A 24799-nucleotide genomic window follows, 5' to 3' on the forward strand; every position below is an offset into this window, starting at 1 on the left:
TTAAATCATCCCAGCCAGGGCTTTGTCAAGCCTGACCTTAAAAACCTCTAAGGAAGGAGATTCTACCACCTCCCTAGGTAACGCATTCCAGTGTTTCACCACCCTCTTAGTGAAAAAGTTTTTCCTAATATCCAATCTAAACCTCCCCCATTGCAACTTGAGACCATTACTCCTCGTTCTGTCATCTGCTACCATTGAGAACAGTCTAGAGCCATCCTCTTTGGAACCCCCTTTCAGGTAGTTGAAAGCAGCTATCAAATCCCCCCTCATTCTTCTCTTCCGCAGACTAAACAATCCCAGCTCCCTCAGCCTCTCCTCATAAGTCATGTGCTCTAGACCCCTAATCATTTTTGTTGCCCTTCGCTGGACTCTCTCCAATTTATCCACATCCTTCTTGTAGTGTGGGGCCCAAAACTGGACACAGTACTCCAGATGAGGCCTCACCAGTGTCGAATAGAGGGGAACGATCACGTCCCTCGATCTGCTCGCTATGCCCCTACTTATACAGCCCAAAATGCCATTGGCCTTCTTGGCAACAAGGGCACACTGTTGACTCATATCCAGCTTCTCGTCCACTGTCACCCCTAGGTCCTTTTCCGCAGAACTGCTGCCTAGCCATTCGGTCCCTAGTCTGTAGCGGTGCATTGGATTCTTCCATCCTAAGTGCAGGATCCTGCACTTATCCTTATTGAACCTCATCAGATTTCTTTTGGCCCAATCCTCCAATTTGTCTAGGTCCTTCTGTATCCTATCCCTCCCCTCCAGCGTATCTACCACTCCTCCCAGTTTAGTATCATCCGCAAATTTGCTGAGAGTGCAATCCACACCATCCTCCAGATCATTTATGAAGATATTGAACAAAACCGGCCCCAGGACCGACCCCTGGGGCACTCCACTTGACACCGGCTGCCAACTAGACATGGAGCCATTGATCACTACCCGTTGAGCCCGACAATCTAGCCAGCTTTCTACCCACCTTATAGTGCATTCATCCAGCCCATACTTCCTTAACTTGCTGACAAGAATACTGTGGGAGACCGTGTCAAAAGCTTTGCTAAAGTCAAGAAACAATACATCCACTGCTTTCCCTTCATCCACAGAACCAGTAATCTCATCATAAAAGGCGATTAGATTAGTCAGGCATGACCTTCCCTTGGTGAATCCATGCTGACTGTTCCTGATCACTTTCCTCTCATGTAAGTGCTTCAGGATTGATTCTTTGAGGACCTGCTCCATGATTTTTCCAGGGACTGAGGTGAGGCTGACTGGCCTGTAGTTCCCAGGATCCTCCTTCTTCCCTTTTTTAAAGATTGGCACTACATTAGCCTTTTTCCAGTCATCCGGGACTTCCCCCGTTCGCCACGAGTTTTCAAAGATAATGGCCAAGGGCTCTGCAATCACAGCCGCCAATTCCTTCAGCACTCTCGGATGCAACTCGTCCGGCCCCATGGACTTGTGCACGTCCAGCTTTTCTAAATAGTCCCTAACCACCTCTATCTCCACAAAGGGCTGGCCATCTCTTCCCCATTCTGTGATGCCCAGCGCAGCAGTCTGGGAGCTGACCTTGTTAGTGAAAACAGAGGCAAAAAAAGCATTGAGTACATTAGCTTTTTCCACATCCTCTGTCACTAGGTTGCCTCCCTCATTCAGTAAGGGGCCCACACTTTCCTTGGCTTTCTTCTTGTTGCCAACATACCTGAAGAAACCCTTCTTGTTACTCTTGACATCTCTTGCTAGCTGCAGCTCCAGGTGCGATTTGGCCCTCCTGATATCTTTCCTACATGCCCGAGCAATATTTTTATACTCTTCCCTGGTCATATGTCCAACCTTCCACTTCTTGTAAGCTTCTTTTTTATGTTTAAGATCCGCTAGGATTTCACCATTAAGCCAAGCTGGTCGCCTGCCATATTTACTATTCTTTCGACTCATCGGGATGGTTTGTCCCTGTAACCTCAACAGGGATTCCTTGAAATACAGCCAGCTCTCCTGGACTCCTTTCCCCTTCATGTTAGTCCCCCAGGGGATCCTGGCCATCTGTTCCCTGAGGGAGTCGAAGTCTGCTTTCCTGAAGTCCAGGGTCCGTATCCTGCTGCTTACCTTTCTTCCCTGCGTCAGGATCCTGAACTCAACCAGCTCATGGTCACTGCCTCCCAGATTCCCATCCACTTTTGCTTCCCCCACTAATTCTACCTGGTTTGTGAGCAGCAGGTCAAGAAAAGCGCCCCCCCTAGTTGGCTCCCCTAGCACTTGCGCCAGGAAATTGTCCCCTACGCTTTCCAAAAACTTCCTGGATTGTCTATGCACCGCTGTATTGCTCTCCCAGCAGATATCAGGAAAATTAAAGTCACCCATGAGAATCAGGGCATGCGATCTAGTAGCTTCCGTGAGTTGCCGGAAGAAAGCCTCATCCACCTCATCCCCCTTGTCTGGTGGTCTATAGCAGACTCCCACCACTACATCACTCTTGTTGCACACACTTCTAAACTTAATCCAGAGACACTCAGGTTTTTCCACAGTTTCGTACCGGAGCTCTGAGCAGTCATACTGCTCCCTTACATACAGTGCTACTCCCCCACCTTTTCTGCCCTGCCTGTCCTTCCTGAACAGTTTATAACCATCCATGACTGTACTCCAGTCATGTGAGTTATCCCACCAAGTCTCTGTTATTCCAATGACGTCATAGTTCCTTGACATCACCAGGACCTCCAGTTCTCCCTGCTTGTTTCCAAGGCTTTGTGCATTTGCATATAAGCACTTGAGATAACCTGTTGATCGCCCCTCATTCCCAGTATGAGGCAGGAGCCCTCCCCTCACAGACATTCCTGCCTGTGCTTCCTCCCGGTATCCCGCTTTCCCACTTACCTCAGGGCTTTGGTCTCCTTCCCCCGGTGAACCTAGTTTAAAGCCCTCCTCACTAGGTTAGCTAGCCTGCTCGCAAAGATGCTCTTCCCTCTCTTCGTAAGATGGAGCCCGTCTCTGCCCAGCACTCCCCCTTCATGGAACACCATCCCATGGTCAAAGAATCCAAAGCCTTCTCTCCGACACCACCTGCGTAGCCATTCGTTGACTTCCATGATTCGACGGTCCCTACCCAGGCCTTTTCCTTCCACGGGGAGGATGGACGAGAACACCACTTGCGCCTCCAACTCCTTTATCCTTCTTCCCAGAGCCACGTAGTCCGCAGTGATCTGCTCAAGGTCATTCTTGGCAGTATCATTGGTGCCCACGTGGAGAAGCAGGAAGGGGTAGCGATCCGAGGGCTTGATGAGTCTCGGCAGTCTCTCCGTCACATCGCGAATCTTAGCCCCTGGCAAGCAGCAGACTTCTCGGTTTTCCCGGTCAGGGCGGCAGATAGATGACTCAGTCCCCCGGAGGAGAGAGTCCCCGACCACCACCACCCATCTTCTCCTCTTGGGAGTGGTGGTCGTGGAACCCCCAACCTCAGGACATAGCATCTCATGCCTTCCAACCAGCGGAGTCTCCTTCTGCTTTCTCCCCCCAGACATATCATCTGGTCCACTCTCCGCAATGGTACCTGTGGAGAGAACATGAAAGCGGTTGGTTACCTGTGTCTGTGTTACTGGAACCCGGACATTCCGCTTACCTCTTCTGGAGGTCACATGTTGCCAAGCTTCTTCACTGGCCTCTTGGCTCCTCTGTGCAACCTGCTCTATATCTTTAGAGCTTTGTGCCCCTAGAAGCCTATCCTGAGTTTTGTCCAGAAAATCCTCAGTTTCTCGTATACAACGCAGGGTTGTTATCTGTTGCTCCAGACCTTCAATCTTCTCTTCCAATATGGAGACCAGCTTGCACTTTGTACAGACAAAGCCGCTTCTGTCCTGTGGAAGAAAGACAAACATGGCACATCCAGTGCAGGTCACAACAGCTGAACCCCCCCCTTCCATATCACCTACCTACTATGAGCTTCCTCAGAGACGTTTGCAAGATGTAAGCCTCCCTGGGCTCACTCCAGGCGAACTCCCAGGCAAACTCCTGCTGTGAGCTGCTCTGCTGTCCCCGCTGCTCAGCTGGTTCGCCGCCGCTCAGCTGGTTCGCGAGGCTCTGGCCGCCCTAGCCCCAGCAGGCTTTCCAAAAGAGGAGCAGCCTGCCTGAGCTGGGGTTAAGGGGGAAGGGCAAGCAGGAGCCGGAGGGGGCTGGGGAAGGAGTGTGGGTGGGGCCATGCTGGGCTGTTTTTGGGAAGGCACAGCCTTCCCCAGCCTATGTGCCACGCCTCCCATGGTCTCTGTAGGCTGTTAACAGTAGGTTTTCTAATTTCCACGCTATACATTATAATTGTTATGTCTTCAGTCCCTTCATGGAGCAGTGAAGTGTGCTCTTCAACCACAGTAGTTGTGCATCTTGCAGAACCGAACCTGTAACCGTTCCCATCTTGCATCATTAATGTTCTGAAAATGCACATTTAAAAAAACTACCCAAAAAAACTGGCCCATGATCAGAGTCCTGCAGAGAGTCCCAGCCACTGGGCTGTGTACTAGTACTGATACAGCAGATTTTTGTGACTAGTACTGTACCCTCCTCTTCTCGACCTTGATCAACCTCTGTGTATCACTGCTGCTCAGTCCGTTGCACACTGAATTGTGATGGAGCTTTGCTCCAAACCTTAGTCTCTCGGACTGGGATTTTCAAAGGGGCCTATTAGAGCTAGGTACCCAACTGCCATTAAAAGTCAATAGGAATTGGACACTTAACTTTCTTAAGCCCCTTTGGAAATCCAGAATGTAAGTGTCAGATTGCCCTGAGCAATATGGTAGAAAGTACATGGTTAAATGAGAGATAGCGGGGATCTGGCTAGTACGGCCAAAGTACTAGCTTGGTAAACTGGTACAGTTGCCCCAAATGGGTGGAAGCTATCTTAAAAGTGATGTGTTTTGTGCAGATTGTGAGTTTCTACTGAGGGTTTCTACTGCCTTGTTAGAGAGAGAAAGTTGGCTCAAGCCATCTTTCTTTGCAAAACGGGAGGGAGGCTCTCTGTCGTGGGCTAGTATCTCACTATCTATTCTTTCATCACTGTTTGCACCAGGTCGGCTCTACCTTTCCCAGAACCCAAAGTTGCTGCGAGTGCTGGAGGAAAGGCTGAAAGCTGAACACAAGGATTCCCTTACACGGGAGAATGTTCTGGGGGCTTTGCAGAAATTCAGCCTCAGGTGATGACAGCTCAGCAGGCAGTGGTGACAGCAGGAGGGGAAATGCAAACTAGGCAGGCTCTGTTCAGGGCGGAAAGAAGAGCACTTGATTTTCATACAACAATCATCAGAACCCACTGTGGCTGATGAAAGAAGTGCCATTGATAACTGGAGGAGGACCCAACTCTGCTGGCAGAATTAGTCTGATTTCTTGGCAATTGTCAGACTCAAGTGAATTTGTGCACATTAATGTCTGTGCATTTTAATATGTATTTTTAATTGCACAGCCTCATTGAAACTATATCAGGACAGCTCCCTTATCCTGAAAGTCCCAAAAATCTATACAGGGACAAGAAAACCTGTGCGTTCTCATTCAGTTATCTGCAAAGGGGGGGTCAGGGTTTGCCCTCTCTGCAGAGAATTAGCTAGTTTTCATCCTCGACCTTTGAGTCTGGAGCCATCCATTCAGACACTGTCTCTCCTTTGGCTTTTGTGAGAGCACCTCTACCGTAGAAACTTGCTGCCAGTGCCTCCTGCAGTGAATTTCTCCTGGGACTGGAGGAAGGTAGCTGATGTCACCCCCTCCTGAGTCAGTCACCCTCCATCCAAGTCCCCTCTTCTCACAGGAGAGCAGCAAGGGATCAGTCTTGCATAATTACAGTCTCTCTTTTAAATCAAGATTCAAAGTTTGCCTGTGAAGATTGTGGGTTTGTTTTTGTTTTTTACATTTGTTTCATTTAAAGCTTGACTGGAGAAACCATTTGCATACACCGTAAGGGAGAGGCCCTACCTGAGCCGGGGGGTAGATGAGACTCAACACGGTTTCTTTCATTCTAGATTTTGTGGTATCAGGCAAATTGTTGCCTGTACCATACTACTGGGGGTCCCAGCCAGAAAAAAAAAGCAGATGCTTAGAGAAAAAGAGATTTCTGTAAATGCAGTTATAAAGAATGCAGGGGAATTTATTAAGTATTCTTTTGGCACTAAGCATGGTATGGTACAATAGGCTGCAGAAAATTTAAAATGATTCTTTATTATTAACACTAGTATTTAATCTTGTGCAAGGACTGCTACAGATAACCCATATGAAGACATTTTTGTTTGTATCAGATGTTCCCCAGATATTGCTCCAGTCCATGCCACAAACCCACTTGGCAATCTGTGAGTGCAGCAAGCTTCTCTGGGGGCGGGGGGGCGGGGAGAGGATCAATTGCCTGGCCTTTTAATAATAATAGAAATACATCTTTTTTGTTCATTGAAGATTATTTTTGGTCGACCTGTGAATTAGGCTTAAAGTGCCATGGGTATTAGATAAAATGGAGGTAATGAGCTCTTCAGCGCAAAGTTTCCACCAGCGAAACAGCATCTTGTAGTAATCCAGGCTCAGACACCAGGTAAAATGAGTTCTGCAGCCTGGTTTGAATTTCTGATGAATGTTTTGCCTTGCCAGGGAACAGACACCCTTATAGTTAGCAGAACCTTCAAATATTCAGTGTGGTATTGTATAGGGGGTAACTCTGTGTGAGAAGAGAGTTAAATGAACCAAGAATCTTTCCAGGGAAAAGAGTAAATAGGATTAAGCAAAGATAATATTTGCTAAATTGGAGGTGGGCATGGGGGGACACCAACTTTCCTTGCATCTTCTCCCACAGACATAGCTACCACTCCTTGTTGGGGTGGCTTGATTAAGTCAACAGGAGAGCTCTCTCCCGTCGGCTGACAGCGACTACACTAGAGGGCTTACAGCGGTGCAGCTGCAAGCTCCCTAGTGTAGCCATAGCCTACGTTTGCAACCTACAGTTGTCTCTCTCTTCACGTCTTTGGGTTTTATTAATGTTCTAGTTTCTCTGCCTGTGCCAAAAAGTGTAATTTACACTCTTTGTTGGAGGGCCAACATGTAGGAAATAGGAGAAGTAGTTTTACCGCACTTTTATTTGAAATACATATAAACAGTGTAAAATGTATTTGTTTTATATCCTAGACGTGCCTTGCAGTCGGCTATGATCAATGACGGGCTCATTTTCTGGCTGGTTGATGTTCTAAAGGATACGGACTGCCTGTCAGATTACACGCTGGAATATTCTGTTGCCTTGCTGATGAATCTTTGTCTCAGGAGTTCAGGTCTCTTACAGTTACAGATGTAATTTTTCTGTTGGGAAATGAGTGGGGAAAAACCCTGACCCTGAACCTTTCATACTGATATTACTGAGGTCTTTCAAGTGATTTTGCATTATGTCTGTTTTTATCAAGATTTATCTGTGTTTAATTGCCCCCACCACTATAGACTCTGAGCTCCATAAATGGTGCTTTATCACGATTTATCTGTGTTAAATTGCCCCCACCACTGTAGACGCTGAGCTCCATAAATGGTGCTTTTGATCAGGTATTTTTTCCAACCTGCTCTGAAACAAAATCCATGCCTTGTGGGGAGTCAAAACTCACCTTCTTGCTGGAGTTTGGCTTTGTTACCAAATAAATTAAATTAGTGTTCAGCTCAGTCCTCCCCTGGCTTGTCTGTACCTAGGGTTGTTCCCGTCAGAACTGCTCTATCTACACCTGGGTCCTCTCTATAGAGAGCCACTCCCACTTTCCTTTATATATGGGTGATGTGAGGAGCCACCCACCTGACCGCACTGAGTCAGCAAAGCTCATTTAACCCCTTCCCAGCATGTTCATCACCTAAAAGGGTGGAGTGTTTCAAGCAAAAACAGTCTGTCTGCTACAGGGCTAGAATGAGTTACCTGATTTCTGACTGGGCCGAAGCAAACAATATGCCTGTTTATAAAAGCCAGTTAGAACTGAACTATCCAATAATGCAATACGGCCCCATCCTCACCTTGCAGGATTGGACCCATAGCGATCAACAGTCCTCTTATGACACAGAGAGCCTCATGATAACATAATGATACAGTTTGTGACCCCAAGGAGTTTACAATCTTAAGAGATTTTAATAAAAAAAAAAAGGGGGGGGAGTGGAGTTAAACCCAGACAAGTACACAATAGCCCTCAATTGGGATCATCAAAGTAACTTCTTTGTTAAACTGTTGTGGGATCAGTGTCTCAGACTTTGAAAGTAAATATTTTAGAAGATGTACCTGTCTAAAACCAGAGTAACTCCATTGACTTCAGTAGAGTTATTCTGAGAGCAGAATTTAGCAGGAGTGGGGAGCCGTCCATTGCATATTGCATTGTATTAATGTTTAGGAAAGAAAGAAGAGTTTGGTTCTTTTAATTTCCTTCTCTGTATTTGAAAAAAAAAAATTATGCCTTTGCAGGGAAGAAAATGTGTGCGAAAGTTGCAAACCACGTGCTCAAAGTTCTCTCTGATCTCCTTGGCCATGAGAACCATGAGGTACTTGTACAGCAAATATTCCTCTGTTTGGGCAAGGGAAGGGTAAAGCTGATGATTAAAAAAAAAAGGTGTGTTTTGCTTGGTCCTTTGCTATTGTACCCTGGTAATAAATCACATGGAATTTCAGTGAAGTTCACAGTCCTGTAAACTCATCTGGGCTCAGTGAATGCTATGGGGGTTTTTCCCTAGAGATTTTGTTCTCTCTCTTCAACTGTATGATTGGTAATTTGAAAATGAATGTTTGGTAGCAGTATGGTTTTCACATTCCAAACTGCAGGGTCCTGGGATTATTTTAAAGTAATCTAAAACCAAATCTTTCCAAGCCTTACTACATCGGGAGATACAAAACTGTTTATGATGCAGACCATATGCGAAGCATCAGATGCAAACAAGTCACCTCCACCAGTATTTCTTTCTTTCTTTTTTCTTTTTAAAAAGAATACTATAAAAATAGCTGGGTGGCCCTAAGTGTTTCGCTCCAAATATCTCTCCATCTGCTACTTCGTGTGGGCTGCCATTTTACGCCCAGCAATTCAGGGCAGGAGAAAGTGGATACAGCATTTGCCTTCAGTGTGAATTTTAAAGGGAGTGTGGGGAGGCAGAATGTCATTTATCAGACTGGGGATTTCGGCGAGAACATCAGGATTCAGTCCCTGACTCTCATGGAAAATGTCTTAGAACCTTAGATGAGCACCAGTGGTTGGGTCCACAGTTTTATATCTCATTCTGCAATGGGAGTACGTATTAAACATCTTTTTATTTTTATTACCTTATTGAAACTGAAAGTAGAGACAATTTCCCTGAGCAACTTGTGTGTTTCTTCTGTGTCTTATAAAAATCCACGGTGTGATCTGGCTCAGCACCTCTGTACTACTTTATTTTAATTAAGATTCATCTTGGGAGTCTTTTGTTGGACTAAAAAAGAAAAGGAGTACTTGTGGCACATTAGAGACTAACCAATTTATTTGAGCATAAGCTTTCGTGAGCTACAGCTCACTTCATCGGATGCATCCGATGAAGTGAGCTGTAGCTCACGAAAGCTTATGCTCAAATAAATTGGTTAGTCTCTAATGTGCCACAAGTACTCCTTTTTGCGAATACAGACTAACACAGCTGTTACTCTGAAACCTTTTGTTGGACTGTATTGTTAGCCTTGTTTTTGTGACCAATGTGAATTTGAAGGTGGTTTGTACAGTGCATGGTGATGTCCACTTATGGTCCAGTCCTGCACCATTTAAGTCAATAGAAGTTTTGCCATTGAAGTCAATGGCAGTAGGATGAGGCCCTTAGATGACGGGAGAGTTTTCTGAAGTTTTCTCAAACTAGTAGTCACCGATGTCTTGGAGATCTAGATATACTACGTTATAATGTCCTGTGTTAAAGAGATTCCTCATGGATTTTTAAAGTAGATGCGTAGAACAGCGGGACCCAACCTTCTTCATCATGAGAGGCAACTTTGGGTCATAGTAGGTAGTTTCCTGCATATACCTGCACTATCTGGACCTACCTACAAAAATCCTTCTAACAAAATCAGGTGGTAGGGCTGAAGAAGAGACCTCTGGGATCATCTGGGTCACCTCTTGTCTCAAGAAATTTGATATATGACTTTAGCTTAGCTTACTTTTCCTTAAAACTATCCAATACCCCCCATGACAGTAAACAGAACCAGCAAGTCTTGCCAGGAACAGTGTTTAGGACCTTCACATATTTGTTGCATTCTTGGTCTAAATCTACATGAGCCACCCTGTTTATATTCTTCAGGGGATGCAGAGAGCGCCAAAAACCGTGGAATCCACATGTAGCTAAAGTTGGCCCCCACACAAGGCTCCTGATTACCAGCTGGCCTTCTAATCACCTTCCTAAAAGTTTACTGATCACCAAGTGGCATTATCCTAAGCAGGGAAACTTTTGTGTGAGTGGGCTGCAGGCATCAGAGTCCATGTGTGTGGCTCCTTTCCACCTAGGCTTCGCCTGTTGGCAATTGGATAGAATTCAAGAGTTGAAATCATTAAAAGTGGACTGACCATTGGCACATTTTCTTCCTTTTCAGATACAGCCATATGTGAATGGAGCACTGTACAGCATTCTTGCTATCCCTTCTATACGAGAAGAAGCCAGAGCAATGGTAAGGAACATCGGATTATACAGAGAAAAGAAATCAGAAGAAATGGATTGAGTAAGGAAGTAACATATCTACATAGTCATATTTCTGACACCTACACTTCAAACCATGCTGTAAATGCATATTTGGAGTTCTCATTTTACTTCTGCAACCCCTCCCCTCCCCATATGTTATTTCATTACAGTAACTGTAGGTAATGTTACATTTTCCGTTATTGTCTGGGCTGTGTCACAGAGTGTGTCATGTTATTTTGGGAAGATATTGGGCCAAATTCCACCTTGATGCAAGCTGCTCTGACGTGACTGAAGTCAGTGGAGTTGCATCCACTTATACCCAGGCTGAGTTTGAATCACTGGTTCCTATTGACTACTACAAAGCTATGTGGTCTAGGCTGAGCTTCTCCATCCATTACGAAGTAGTCTGTGAGAAATTGTAGTCAAAATGGAACTGCTGGATGTTCTGAAAGAGGGAATTTGCCATCCCTGTAGCCGGTGATGATGAAGGAGTTGAGGTGATGAATGGTCTCCTGCAGAGCTGTCACTATCTTTTGGAGGAGATAACAATGCACCATCACAAGCCAGCAGCCAGAGGCTTGTATCTGGTCTAATTTGTACTTGCTCACATTGTCTGTTTTATTATGTGAAATCAATTTAAATGTAAACCTGGGCAGCATGTCTCCTTTCCTGCCATTCTTTTCTTACTAAGTCTATTCAAAAGGCATCTCTGAAGACCCCGTTTTCTGTGTTTTCATGTTTAAACGTTTGGATTAAAAATAGCTGTTCATTATCAGCTCTTCCAGCATTAGCTGGGGAAGGTGATACCACATTAAATAATACTCGTAATAATTAGGATGAGAGGCCGCTTCCCTGCATCTGCAAGGCTCCTAAGGAATAGCCTGCACTGGCGATCTATTTTAAAGGACAACTTGGGGCTGATTTTTCAGAGTCAGTAGGAGTTGGGCACACAACTGCTTTTTGTACCTTGGAAAATCTCCCCCTTAATACACACAATTTTTGGGTGTGGGTGTCTCCCATGTATTCACATATACGGTGGGGTTAGCAGCTTGCTAGTCTTCTACCCATTGTTGTGTCCAACTAAGGAGGAAGGGACAGGGTCTTGGGTTTCAAGGGTTTTGTCTAAATTAGGATTTAAAGGTGTTATTTAGAACATGTTAGCTAACACGATCCAACTGACATGTTTGAAAAAGTGAACATAGACAAGGCGGTGTAGATGTTAACACACGCTAAGCTGATCATGTTAACCCATAGGCTGCCTCGAGGCTTTCACTCGACAGGTTTAGCTTGTGTGGAAGACAGAATTTTCAAATGTTAGGTTTTCTCTTCACGTACAGTGCTACAGCGGTGCAGCTGCACCTCTTGTAGCGCTTTCATGAAGACGCTACTACCCTGACGGGAGCACTTTTCCCATCTGCATGGCAGCTATGTCAGCTAGAGAAGCTCTCCTGTTATTGTGCTGTCTGCACAGGGTCAGGTTGGTGTAACTGCATCACTCAGGGAGGTGGATTTTTCACATCCCTGGGTGATGTATTTATACCAATATAGGTCTGTAGTGTAGACCTGGCCTTAGTTAGAAAGTATTAGCTAACACCTTCTAACAACACACTTTTTTATCCTAAAAAGAAAAGGAGTACTTGTGGCACCTTAGAGACTAACCAATTTATTTGAGCATAAGCTTTCGTGAGCTACAGCTCACTTCATCGGATGCATACTGTGGAAAATACAGAAGATGTTTATATACATACAAACCATGAAAAAATGGATGTTTACCACTACAAAAGGTTTTCTCTCCCCCTACCCCACTCTCCTACTGGTAATAACTTATCTAAAGTGATCACTCTCCTTACAATGTGAATGATAATCAAGGTGGGCCATTTCCAGCACAAATCCAGGGTTTAACAAGAACGTCAGAGGAAGGGTGGGGAGGGGTAAGAAAAAACAAGGGGAAATAGGTTACCGTGCATAATGACTTAGCCACTCCCAGTCTCTATTCAAGCCTAAGTTAATTGTATCCAATTTGCAAATGAATTCCAATTTAACAGTCTCTCGCTGGAGTCTGGTTTTGAAGTTTTTCTGTTGTAATATCACAACTTTCATGTCTGTAATCGCGTGACCAGAGAGATTGAAGTGTTCTCCGACTGGTTTATGAATGTTATAATTCTTGACATCTGATTTGTGTCCATTTATTCTTTTACGTAGAGACTGTCCAGTTTGACCAATGTACATGGCAGAGGGGCATTGCTGGCACATGATGGAAATGGCCCACCTTGATTATCATACACATTGTAAGGAGAGTGATCACTTTAGATAAGCTATTACCAACCGGAGAGTGGGTTTGTGTGTGTGGAAAAAAAAAAAAGAAGGTTGGGGGGGAGAAAACCTGGATTTGTGCTGGAAATGGCCCCCTTGTAAGGAGAATGATCACTTTAGATAAGTTATTACCAGCAGGAGAGTGGGGTAGGGGGAGAGAAAACCTTTTGTAGTGGTAAACACCCATTTTTTCATGGTTTGTACGTATATAAACATCTTCTGTATTTTCCACAGTATGCATCCGATGAAGTGAGCTGTAGCTCACGAAAGCTTATGCTCAAATAAATTGGTTAGTCTCTAAGGTGCCACAAGTACTCCTTTTCTTTTTGAGAATACAGACTAACACGGCTGTTACTCTGAAACATGTTTTTTATCCTAGTTTATGTGAGGCCAAGGAGGGCATTTGGCGTGTATGAGTGCAGAAATAGAGGAGAGAAGCAGGGAGTAGGGTCTCTGAGGACAAAGAAAGTTGGTACGAGGGAGCTGAGCCACTTTCATTCCTAACTACTGATTTATTTGCAGGCACAATTATTGTCATTTAGGTGCCTTGCCCTGCCGAATCCATGAGCTGCCAGCCAACATACGGAGCTGGACATTAAATGGCATTAAAAGATTACAGACACAAAACAGATCCCACAGTTGCTAAAAGAGATGATGTGGGTTTAAGGAGAGGATGAAATCAGGCCCCCCTCACTTCCCACTTTCCTCTGAAGCCTGCACAAATCTTTTCATACTTTTTCCTTACAGAGAGAGGTTTTTAATGAACCAGTATGTATTGAGTTTAGAAAGCAGAGGAGTAGCTCCTGTGGAAATTTGTGAACATTGCGTGTACTGAAGGCTTCTGTGTTCATGTGTGGTAGCAGATTTCCTTAATTTCTGGGCAGTTGATGGACAGAATGGAATATTTATAATTGTACACAGCAGTTTCACTATACATTTTCTTTTCCCAACAAAACAGTAATTTTAGCCAGTGAGATGACCTGTGCTGGGCTAGTGGCATGAAACACTCACCTAGCAATGTTTTCCAATGTATCCAGGGAATGGAAGAAATTCTGCGGTGCTTCATCAAGGAAGGAAACGCCGAGATGATCCGGCAAATTGAATTCATTATCAAGCAACTCAATTCAGGTCAGGGGAACAGATGCAGCTATTATCCGGGCTGTAAATCTTTCACGAAGGCCATAAAAAAGCTCATGTTTTTATATGGCACTGGGAACTTACAAAGAATGACAACGGGGTGATGGACTGGGAGAGCTCAAAGAGGGAACATGAGGATTTCAGTGTCAAATGTGTTTTAAAATTTCCTTTGTGTTTCAAAAAGAAACATTTGGACCTAAATTCCAAAGCTTTCTGACCATGTGCAGCATGACGTTGGATGGTTATGTTGGGGCATTGTCCTCCCAGAAACAAAGGTACAATGCTTGAATAAGCTGGCGATTTAACCGGTAGCACAGTACAGTGGCACAGGGTTCAGTCTTGCTCTTCTCTTGCTTCATAGCTGGGAGAAGTTCTTGGTGTCTGTGACCTCTCCTTACCCCAATCCAAACCTGAAGTGGAATTGACAAGTTATGTTCTGGCCTTTGTGGCTGCAGGGAAGTGGCTGGAGAGAGAAGAAATAAAGATAGCAAACAAGGGTGAATTCAGGAGGCATCCTCCTGCTAACTAAAAATAATTCTTGTTCAGTTGTCTTCTTGTACTTTGGAAAGGAGCAGAGGTGGCAATGAATCTTCCTGTCTTAGGCTATGTCTACACTAGCACTTTTGTTGGTATAACTTATGTTGCTCAGGGGTGTGAAAAAAACACCCCCCGGAACGACATAAGTTACACCGACAGAATGCCAGTGGGGACAGCGCTGCTCTTTGGGGGTGGTTTAATTATGTCGACGGGAGAGCTCTCTCCCGTCAACATAGAGAGGTGACACAGGTGATCTTACAGCAGTGTAGCTGGATGGCGACAGCGGTGCCGCTGTAAGCTTTCTAGTGTAGACATGGCCACAATGTGGAAAAGAACAAATTGAGTATCATGCAGTTAGTGTTTGACTAGGGCACGGGTTCTCCAACTTCATTGCACCGCGACCCCTGACCATGAAAATTACTACACGACCCCAGGATGGGGGACCGAAGTTTGAGACTGCCTGAGTCCTACCACCCTGGGTGGAGGGAGCAAAGCCAAAGCCCGAGCCTCACTGCCCTGGGCAGGGCTGGGGGGGCCTGTTACCTGAGCACCACCACCTAGGGCTGAAGCCCTTGGGCTTCGGCTTTGGACCCTGGTGGTGGGGGTCGGCTTTGGCCCTAGGTAGAGAAGCTCGGGCTTCATCCCCAGGCCCCCGCAAGTCTAACGCCAGCCTTGGTGACCCCATTAAAACGGGGTCATGACCCACTTTGAGGTCCCAACCCACAGTTTGAGAACTGCTGGGCTAAGGTGTTGTAGATATAGAAAAATATTTTGCTGCTCTGTTTGTGAAAATGGCATTCTGAAAGGGGATATGTGACTGTTGGGCAACATTTCTGAGTGTGAAGATCTGCATGAGGAGCCTGTGAGTTTAGATTGTTTTCATTACCGTGGTGTATGTTTGCTCTCGTGAAATATGCCTCTCCGATAATAACATTCATTTTGTAATTTACTTGTGGGGGCATCTTTAAATTATATCATTCAAAAACTATTTGTTTAATTCTTTGTGTGCCTGCTATCCCCTCATCATACTGTAAATATGAGGATTTAACTAGCTGGGTATAATCATGAGTAACTAACTATTCCTAAGTATTTCTGCTTCTGCCTTCTTTGGGGAATCTAAGAGATGATTTTTGGTGATTCTAAAAATGTTGCTGTTCTCAGAATACTAGCACAAAATCCAAGAGCTGCTGTAGAAAGAACTAGCATAATAAATATTGTCAAGCTAAATTTTTCAGGACGGAGGATAATAGCTAGAGTTTCTGATGGGATGGACACAGACTAATTCACTTTTGGTCACGTACGCTGGTATTTTTTCTTTTGTTTCTTTCTAGAAGAGCCATTGGATGATAGTGTTGAGTCTGATGATGAAGAGGAGGATGAAGATGATGAAGTAAGTGTAAAGGCCTGCTGACATCTCCTGGGAAACTGATTAACATTCTATTCAGGAACAGTTGTGCTGATTGTGGGGGATTTTGTATGTCTGTTCTTCTGTGGGGTATGTTTTAAATTTCATTACCAAGGATATTTGCATAAAAAGAGGACCTCTGCTCCTGCTGCTTATTCCTCATTTGAAGTCCTAATCCTTTTCTTATGGCATCATAATCATCACAACAATAAACTATGATGACATAACAAAGGATTACAATTTAAAGTAAGGAAAGCAGAGGAGCTGTTATATCAGCAGAGATCCTGTTTTCATGCAGATGTCCTTATAATTAGAAACAAAGGAAGCAAATGACCAAAAACACCAGCAGAAGTGTGTAAACTGAATGTTTACCAGTTTATTCTTTGAGGCATCATCAGCTGTTTAAGGTGTAACTTCTTTTCTTACTTCGAAATTTTAAAATCTTTTTAATTAACTCTGTTAATGTAAAATTAGCAAACCAGTAAGTACAAATTTTAGAGTAACAGCTGTGTTAGTCTCTATTCGCAAAAAGAAAAGGAGTATTTGTGGCACCTTAGAGACTAACCAATTTATTTGAGCATAAGCTTTCGTGAGCTACAGCTCACTTCATCGGATGCATTCAGTACAAATGTGGTTCTTGATTTGGAAAATCAGTCCCCTTAAAAAGTTGAATCAGAATAGTGGACAGAATGTGCAGGCAGCCTGCAATTTGGGCAGATAAGAACTAGTCAGGTGTGCATTTCAATCTCTGCTAATTTAAGCTTTTTCTATGCTAGTGTTTTTCAGGAAACCTCCTACACAGCAAAAGGGGGAGCCTTAATGTAGACAGCACATAGGCCTTTTAACCATTTTGTTACCTAAACAAACCAGCAGAATAGAATGGTGTGGTGGTAAAAATGCCTTTGCTCTTAGCACTCCTGCCATTTCAACATCTGTGCAAGTGCAACAGTAGGAGATTTCCTGGAAATATACTGTAGGCAGCCAGAGGGGAGTTCCTCCATAGAGCACCCTTATTACATAAAAAGTGCTGCATGCATGAGCAATTTAAAGGGACAGCTAGAAGATATTTTATAGGCTTATACTATATAGTGCAATAGACAAGTGTGTGTGTGTGTGTGTGTGTGTATATATATGTTCTAAAATGGCCCTTGGTATTGCTAGCTAGCAATCGTGCTTAGTCTTATTTTACAAATTCACTTTGTACTGTGAAAATTCCTGGAGAATAGCTATGGACAACACCTAAGTATATGACCCAAACCAGCAAAAAGTAGGAAATTCAAAGTTCAGCATGCCACTTAGTCCTGTATTCACCAGGTCCAGGGACAGATGTTTTGTTATCCCTCAAGTCATGCAGATACTGGGCTAACTTCAAGGCACTCCTTTTGTTCTCTACTACAGCAGTTGTGCTTAATTGTATCGCTATAGCCCTTTAGCAGAGCTGTTCTTTTATTTTTAAATGAGAAAAAATTACCAACTTTTTTGCAAATTTTTTGTGTTAAGAAATGTAGAGTGCAATATAATTAAATCATATGGAATTTAAAGGAGAAAACAGACACCAGTGAACAGGTGGGTATTCCTGCAGAGAACTTATTTGCTACAAACCAAACTCCCTTTTATAGTCTCTTTACTACAGGGTAACAGCTGAATGTACATTTCAAAGTAATTTATTTTTAATAATAATAATGAATAATATTATTATTTATTTGTATTACCATATTGCCTATGAAACCTAGTCATTGACCTCACTGTGCTTGGCACTGTACAGAAACAGAACAAAAAGATGGTCCCTACCCCATATTTGATTCATTGTGAAGTTAGAAAAACATTGCAAAGGTCCCAATCTTGTGAGCTACTGGGCACCCTCAGAGCCCATTGACTTCAGCACCTCACAGCATCTGGCCTTTGCGTAGCAGTGTTTTCTGTGGTTGGGTAGTTCTGAAGCGATTGGGTTTCTGGTAGCCAATGTCCATACCATGGATTAATGAGATGGTGATGAACATATGTCCACTGGGAACTAGATTGAACCCAGCAAACTGATTCCACCTTTGACCTTCCCCATATTTGAATCTACACTTGGAAGAATGTTAATTCTCAGCTCTCTAGCCCCTAGGTGGTGCAAAGAACTGATTCATTATAGGATGAAATTATTATAACTACTTAATTTCCAGTTATCTTTAAGTACATGAATGTCCAGTAATCTGCCCTCAAAGCAATGGATGTGGCACATTCAGGGTATTTCAGGATAGGGTGACCAGAAGTCCTGATTTTATAGGGACAGTCCTGATATTTGGGGCTTTTTCTTATATAGGCACCTATTCCCCCTCCCCTCCCCCCCGGTCTTGATTTTTCACACTTGCTATCTGGTCACCCTATTTCAGGAGCTCATCTTTATGACCTCTCACTGCTACCTACATCACTTGTTTATAAAACCCCTTATTAGGGGAGCAGCTATTGCTAGAGGTGAGGTTCTGTGACAGTGATTGCCTTGCGTCCGCTGTGACAGCACAAGATGGTGAAATCTTCCTTTGGTCTCTGGCATTTTTTGTTTCTGAGGGATACTTTGACATGGCTTTGATCTGTTGTGATGTATAGTGATGCAGAGACCACTTCAAGAACGGTGTGGCCTGAACTTCATAAGTGTTGGGCACTCTGTTCTTCAGGGGCCGCTCTCAGGAGTAAAAGGGGAGTTAATTCTCCATGTCCTGTTCCATCTTTGAAACAAATAAAGATCTATATTTTTGTGTTACATAAGCTTTTCCTTTTTATAAAAGAAAAAACTCCCAAGACCACTTTTTAAAAACTTGCTTCCAGGCAAGCCAACTTTCAAGTCAATGCTAATTGTTAAGGGTAAGTTATAAATCTTTATTTCCAGGGGCTTATTGACATACTGCCAGGCCCTTAGCTAGATCATTGCCACTGGATAACTGTAATTTTATTCTGTTATCAAATGGAGGCCTATTCCAGTCCCTTGATTACAAAATTGGTATCAAAGATATATGCCAAAATAAATGGCAACAAAATGATATGCTAACTTCATGCAGGTTATTGTTTTTGTAAATAACCAATGATTTGTTCACTCACTGCCTCACAGATGTAGACCTTTGTATTTATGGAATGCAGAATGTAATTGTTCTCCATGGTGAGATGGAGTTCCATGATTATATCTGATTTTACAGAGCTGTCTGGCAAACCAACTTAAGGGAGAGTTAGGAAAAGTTTTATACACAGAAAGTCTATTAGTACACACTCAAATCAACAGTGCCAGTTGAAGTAACTTTACAAACTGTCACAAAATCGATGCATTTCAGGGTATATACATATTGGCTGTTTGTTAACACAGACTGCCTGTTTTATAATATGCTAGTGACCATCTTGCTGCAAATGTGCATAGCTTAGTGGCTATTTAAAAAAAACAAACACCAAAAAAAGCATTGTAGGGAAGTGGCTTTTTGGCTCACCACCCATTTTCCTCAGCACATCCCTATCGCCTTCCATTATAGCAATATGTTTATGCAAAGATTTCCCCCAATTACCATTAGCTTTCTATATTTTGCTATTTCTGTATTTAATTTTAAATTAATCTGATTTTTTGTTGGCTTTTAGCAGATCTCACGGTAGTGACCACTTAAGACTAAACTACTCAGCTAAGAGTTGGTAGATGCTACTGCAGTATGGGGGAATATCTGGGCTTTTCAGAAAAGCTGGAGCTGTGTGTCTGTTTCAAAGCCTTGTGTCTGATCATTTTTTTTTTTAAAGTAGCTTTCCAGATATTGCATGCAGCTTTTCTGAAAGGCCTTTTTTAACAGCCCATGTCTGTGAAGCTATAACAATAATAGGCTTTAGCCTCTTGTAGCATCTTAAACCCTGTCACGTGCTCGTGTTTCTTTAAAATAAACAAACAGAACTCCAAGCTTTTAACCAAACTGCTGGGTTTTGTCCAGCTCTTAGGAATTACATTTCTTATAAAAAAACAGATGGGTTTAAAAAAATTTTTTTTTCACTGCAATAAAACTTGTTCTAATTACAGTAAATTGCACCATTGTTTGTGTTCATAGGTGTGGATTCCATCACAGTCTTACATGTCATAAAATGATATAGACACTGTGAAATGTGGACATTTCAATGGTTGGAAAAGCTTCCAGTTGTGCAGGCCTCCAGTGTAATAAACTCGATTATTCATTTGCCAGTACATCCTCCCTGAAATCATCTGCCTATTGAGAAAAGAGAACTTTAAAAAAAATTATAAATAAATAAAAATAGTAGGCAAAAGAGTCTAATTTGCATTTCCCCTCAAACTGTAAGTACAACAGATGTTAGAGTCTTCTGGGCTTCTGAATTCTGTGGTCCCTGTTGGGAGAACAGAGCAGGTGGCTTTGGCTGTCTCCAGCACCTTTCGTTAAGTGGGAGTCTTACTTGTGTGCTGGCCTACTTTTTACTTTTCTCTGTGGAAGTAGACAGCGGCTCACCAGACGCAAAGCAAGGGTGAAAAAAGGTACATGGTGGCTGATTTCAAAACGTTCAGACCTTTTTTTCAACAATTCCATCAGCCATTTCCCACGGAAACAGGAGCTGAAAGTCCGTCACCATCTGGGAGTTAGAACTATGACTTGCCAGACTCAATAGCTGGCTACCAGCTGAGAGCAAAGAATATTGGCACGCTTTAGGAATCCAAAAGTCTGTAATTCTCCAAGAAAAAAATACGAAAAGTCTACACATCTTTAAAGTATCTTTACACAGAGCCTTTCTTGCAATACAATTATTTGGTTCATTTTATGTACATGTTTTGAAAGAACACTTACTGAAAACAACAGCACTCTTTAATTAGTACAGATTTACAAGATAATCTAATAGGTGGTCTCACAACACACCCAAACTGTGAATTTACTCAGTTTAACTGCATACCGTGTCATGTTACTTCCTACCTTATTCAGGCACAAATCATTATTTAAAAGTTTATGCCTTTAATATATCTTTAGTGCCTGCTCCTGCAGTGCACCCTCCCATCAGGACCCCCATTAAAGTCAATATGACTCCCCACAGAAATAAAGACTGCAGGATTTATTGCTTAAGAGACAGATTATATGCCCCTTATTATTTTAAGAACAGAGTAAATCACCTATTTCAGCAAAGCATACTCATGTCAGCACAAAAGTATATTTGTTATGCCCTGTAGTAGCAGATATGATAAAGTATTTATTTTTAAATAATTAATCTTTAAATGTGGTTTTAATTGGGTTTGGACAGTCTTTAAAAGCAGTGTGTAAAACTAAATACATGATATACTAGCTCTAATTCTAAATTAATTTGTAAATTTGAGATTTATTAGATAACTGGACAACAGACATTTATAGGATACCTTCTGATCCACCTGTCACTCGGCACCTGGCAATAAAATCAGTTCCCTTCAGTGTGAAAATACAGCTCAGCTAGAAGCAACATCAAAAGAAAAGAGCTTAATCTTCGGGATTGTGCTACAGTGGCACAGCTGATACATTTCAGTGTAGATGCTACCTATGTAGATGGGAGAGTTTACCTAGCACTGTCTACATGGGGACTTAGGTACGCTGCTCAAGGGTGTGGATTTTTCACATCCCGGACTCACGTAGTTAAACCAACCTAAATTTCCAGTGTAGACCAAGCCTTAGACTTCAAGCCATTAACACCTTCACTGCTGTGGTCTGCTGCAGCTGTTTTGTGGTGGTAGAACAGGGCATCATTGTCTTGTGGTTGTAGTGGAATGATGTTTGGGTAAGGGATGTACTCCGTACAAGGGACTAGAATGTGGATATGTTTGGATCCACATACCTCGTACATTAAGCAATATTCAGGCAGTTGTGAGATTCTGAATATTAGAATGGAGACTAAAAGGGAGTATTTTTTCACACAACACACAGTCAACCTGTGGAACTCCTTGCCAGAGGATGTTGTGAAGGTCAAGACTACAACAAGGTTCAAAAAAGATCTAGATAAGTTCATGGAGGATAGGTCCATCAATAGTTATTAGCCAGGGTGGACAGGGATGGTGTCCCTAACCTCTGTTCGCCCGAAGCTGGGAATGGGCGACAGGGGACGGATCACTTGATGATTACCTGTTCTGTTCATTCCCTCTGGGGCACCTGGCATTGGCCACTATTGGAAGGCAGGATACTAGGCTAGATGGACCTTTGGTCTGATCCAGTATGGCCGTTCTTATGTTCTTATGCCCACTTGCCAACAGAGCCTAGAACTTTGTGTGCAGAATGAAATAGAAGCCTCAACTGGGGGACCTTAGATATCTAGTTAAGATAGATAACACGATGAAGAGAGCCAATCTGTGAAGAGCTTTAAAGCTTTTTAGAAGTAAAACTGTTGTTAGTGAGAGAGGTAAGCCTTTTGAGCTTTTCACGCCTGCCACTGATATGTAGTTCTTATAATACAGCAGCCATTCTATACTAGCAATGCCATGCAACCATTTCAGAAAGGGGTAGGAAGAATAATGTCTCCAATTTGTTGAGAAAAATGACTGTGTTGGTCTTTTTTGGAATTATTTTGGGGAAATATAATTAAGAAAGTAAAATGAGTAAAGACTAAACCCACTTCCTATTTAGTGATTGCAAACTGGAATTCATCCCAGATGATTAAGTTAACAGGTGCTTTCTTAATTCCCTGCATGAAACAATAATTCATTCCAAGGCTTTTCCTTTAAACCATAGAATATTTTTGTGGCATATAAGCAATATGTCTATGACCTAACGCCTGTAACATAAGCATGTTCACATGCTCCTGATGCCCAGGGTAGCAGGGCTAGTAAGAAACAAAATAGCCATATCAGAGCAAAGATTATGGTTTTGTTTAAAATATTAAATAAGTGCTAAATAGATAAAGGTGCAAGCAGAAAAATATAGGGTCAGATCCTTAGCTGTTGTGAATCTGCGAAGCTCCATTAAGTCAAAGCCTACTGAGGGTGGTGGCAGTATCTGTAGCCAACATGTGCCACATGAAATCTCTCCCATACGCACACTTATAAAACATACTCTTTCTGAACCTGTTTTGAGATTGCATAAGCATCTGACATTTGGATGATTTTTGTAGCAAAGTGTCATAAGGTGGCTGACCCATTAAATGAAGTAGGTCCAGCTCCCCTGTGCCAGAGCAGTTGTTCCCATTTGGCCTTTTAAGGGGGATGGTAGTATCTGTTGGAGGCTATAAGGGACCAGGGAGAATCGGAGAGGAGAGAGACCCAGTGAGAGAACAACCTGGTGAGTTAAGTCTGCAGTCCTTCCCTGGAAAGAGGGAGGAATTACCAGGTAGTCAGTGGAGAGGCTAGCCTGCTGACTTTCAAGAGTCAAAGCTGATGCTGGGAGGCTGAAAAGAACTGAGGGCTAGGAAGTCAGGGGAGGGGGGTAGCCAGCTGTCCTTCCTGAGGCAGAGAACCATGGAAAAGAAGGCTGGAGAGGGCTGAAGGCTGACAGCAGCAGCAGGAGGTGCCTCCTGGCTCTTGGAGCTGGAGAGCTGAAGCCAGAGGGCCAGAGAAGGAAGAAGGCTGGAGAGCCGGGGTGTGATGAGGGACGCCGGGGTTCTACTTGATGTACTGTCTGGACTGTGATTGCGGGGCTTGGTATTGGGACTTATTTTGTTATGGCTTATGTGCATTGGACTTCTAAAATAAATTCCCCAAGGGTTATATTTTATACTCAGGAAGACCATTCGGACTATTTCTGGGGCCCCTGAAAGGGAAAACTGAGGCAGACATGTCTGCTGTGCCACAGCCTACCCAGGAGGGTGCTCTTGTTGGGACCATCCCATGACAGTTATTTCCCAGCTTGACTGAAGCCTACTCCCTCACTTTATGTCATGCTCATGTAAAGGTGCTTGTCCTGTCCTTTTTCTCCTTTTACGCTCTTTGGGAATGATCCAAAGCCCACTGTAGTCAATAGATAGTCACCATTGACTTTAATGGGTTTTGGATCAGGCTTTTTATGTTTCATAACAGTAGCTAGTTCTTCTTCAAGTAGTGTCCCTGTGGGCACTCCACTTCAGAAGCACATGTGCCTCTGATTGGAGGTTTTTGGTAGCAGGGTCTGTTTGTTCCACACATGTGCTCCAGACCTTCTTGTGCTCTGTACTGAGGAGATATGGATCTGTACAGGTGAACTGCCCTCAGTTCCTTCTCAACTGCCCTGTGGCCTGAGATGGAGTTTATAGGTTCCCGCTTCAAGCTTAACCTTTAGCTTTTAGCTCATTTGGGTTCTAAGTCTACTTCAGTTTGCGCCTTTTGGGTTTATAGTTTTGTAGTTCTTCTAGTTAACTAATATGTCTACACTATGAAATTAGGTTGAATTTATAGAAGTCGGTTTTTTAGAAATCGGTTTTATATATTCGAGTGTGTGTGTCCCCACAGAAAATGCTCTAAGTGCATTAACTCGGCGGAGTGCTTCCACAGTACCGAGGCTAGAGTCGACTTCCGGAGCGTTGCACTGTGGGTAGCTATCCCACAGTTCCCGCAGTCTCCGCTGCCCATTGGAATTCTGGGTTGAGATCCCAATGCCTGATGGGGCTGAAACATTGTCGCGGGTGGTTCTGGGTACATATCGTCAGGCCCCCCTTCCCTCCCTCCCTCCCTCCGTGAAAGCAAGGGCAGACAATCGTTTCGCGCCTTTTTTCCTGAGTTACCTGTGCGGACGCCATACCATGGCAAGCATGGAGCCCGCTCCGGTAACCATCACCGTATGTCTCCTGGGTGCTGGCAGACGCGGCACGGCATTGCTACACAGTAGCAGCAACCCATTGCCTTGT

At 43.5% G+C, this 24799-nt stretch overlaps 1 protein-coding gene across 1 annotated transcript in view; it reads left to right on the top strand.

Moving 5' to 3' along the window:
- The window catches only part of ARMC9 (armadillo repeat containing 9), a 121756-nt gene that overhangs the window by 58556 nt on the left and 38401 nt on the right, over positions 1–24799 (top strand). Inside the window, exons 16-21 of the mRNA XM_074963397.1 lie at positions 5042–5165; positions 7126–7265; positions 8420–8496; positions 10547–10621; positions 13983–14073; positions 15951–16009. Coding sequence (XP_074819498.1) covers positions 5042–5165; positions 7126–7265; positions 8420–8496; positions 10547–10621; positions 13983–14073; positions 15951–16009 — 566 coding nt within the window. The remainder of the gene's footprint in view (positions 1–5041; positions 5166–7125; positions 7266–8419; positions 8497–10546; positions 10622–13982; positions 14074–15950; positions 16010–24799) is intronic.

This window comes from Natator depressus, chromosome 9 (genome assembly GCF_965152275.1).
Source record: "Natator depressus isolate rNatDep1 chromosome 9, rNatDep2.hap1, whole genome shotgun sequence".
Taxonomy (NCBI): Eukaryota; Metazoa; Chordata; order Testudines; family Cheloniidae; genus Natator; species Natator depressus.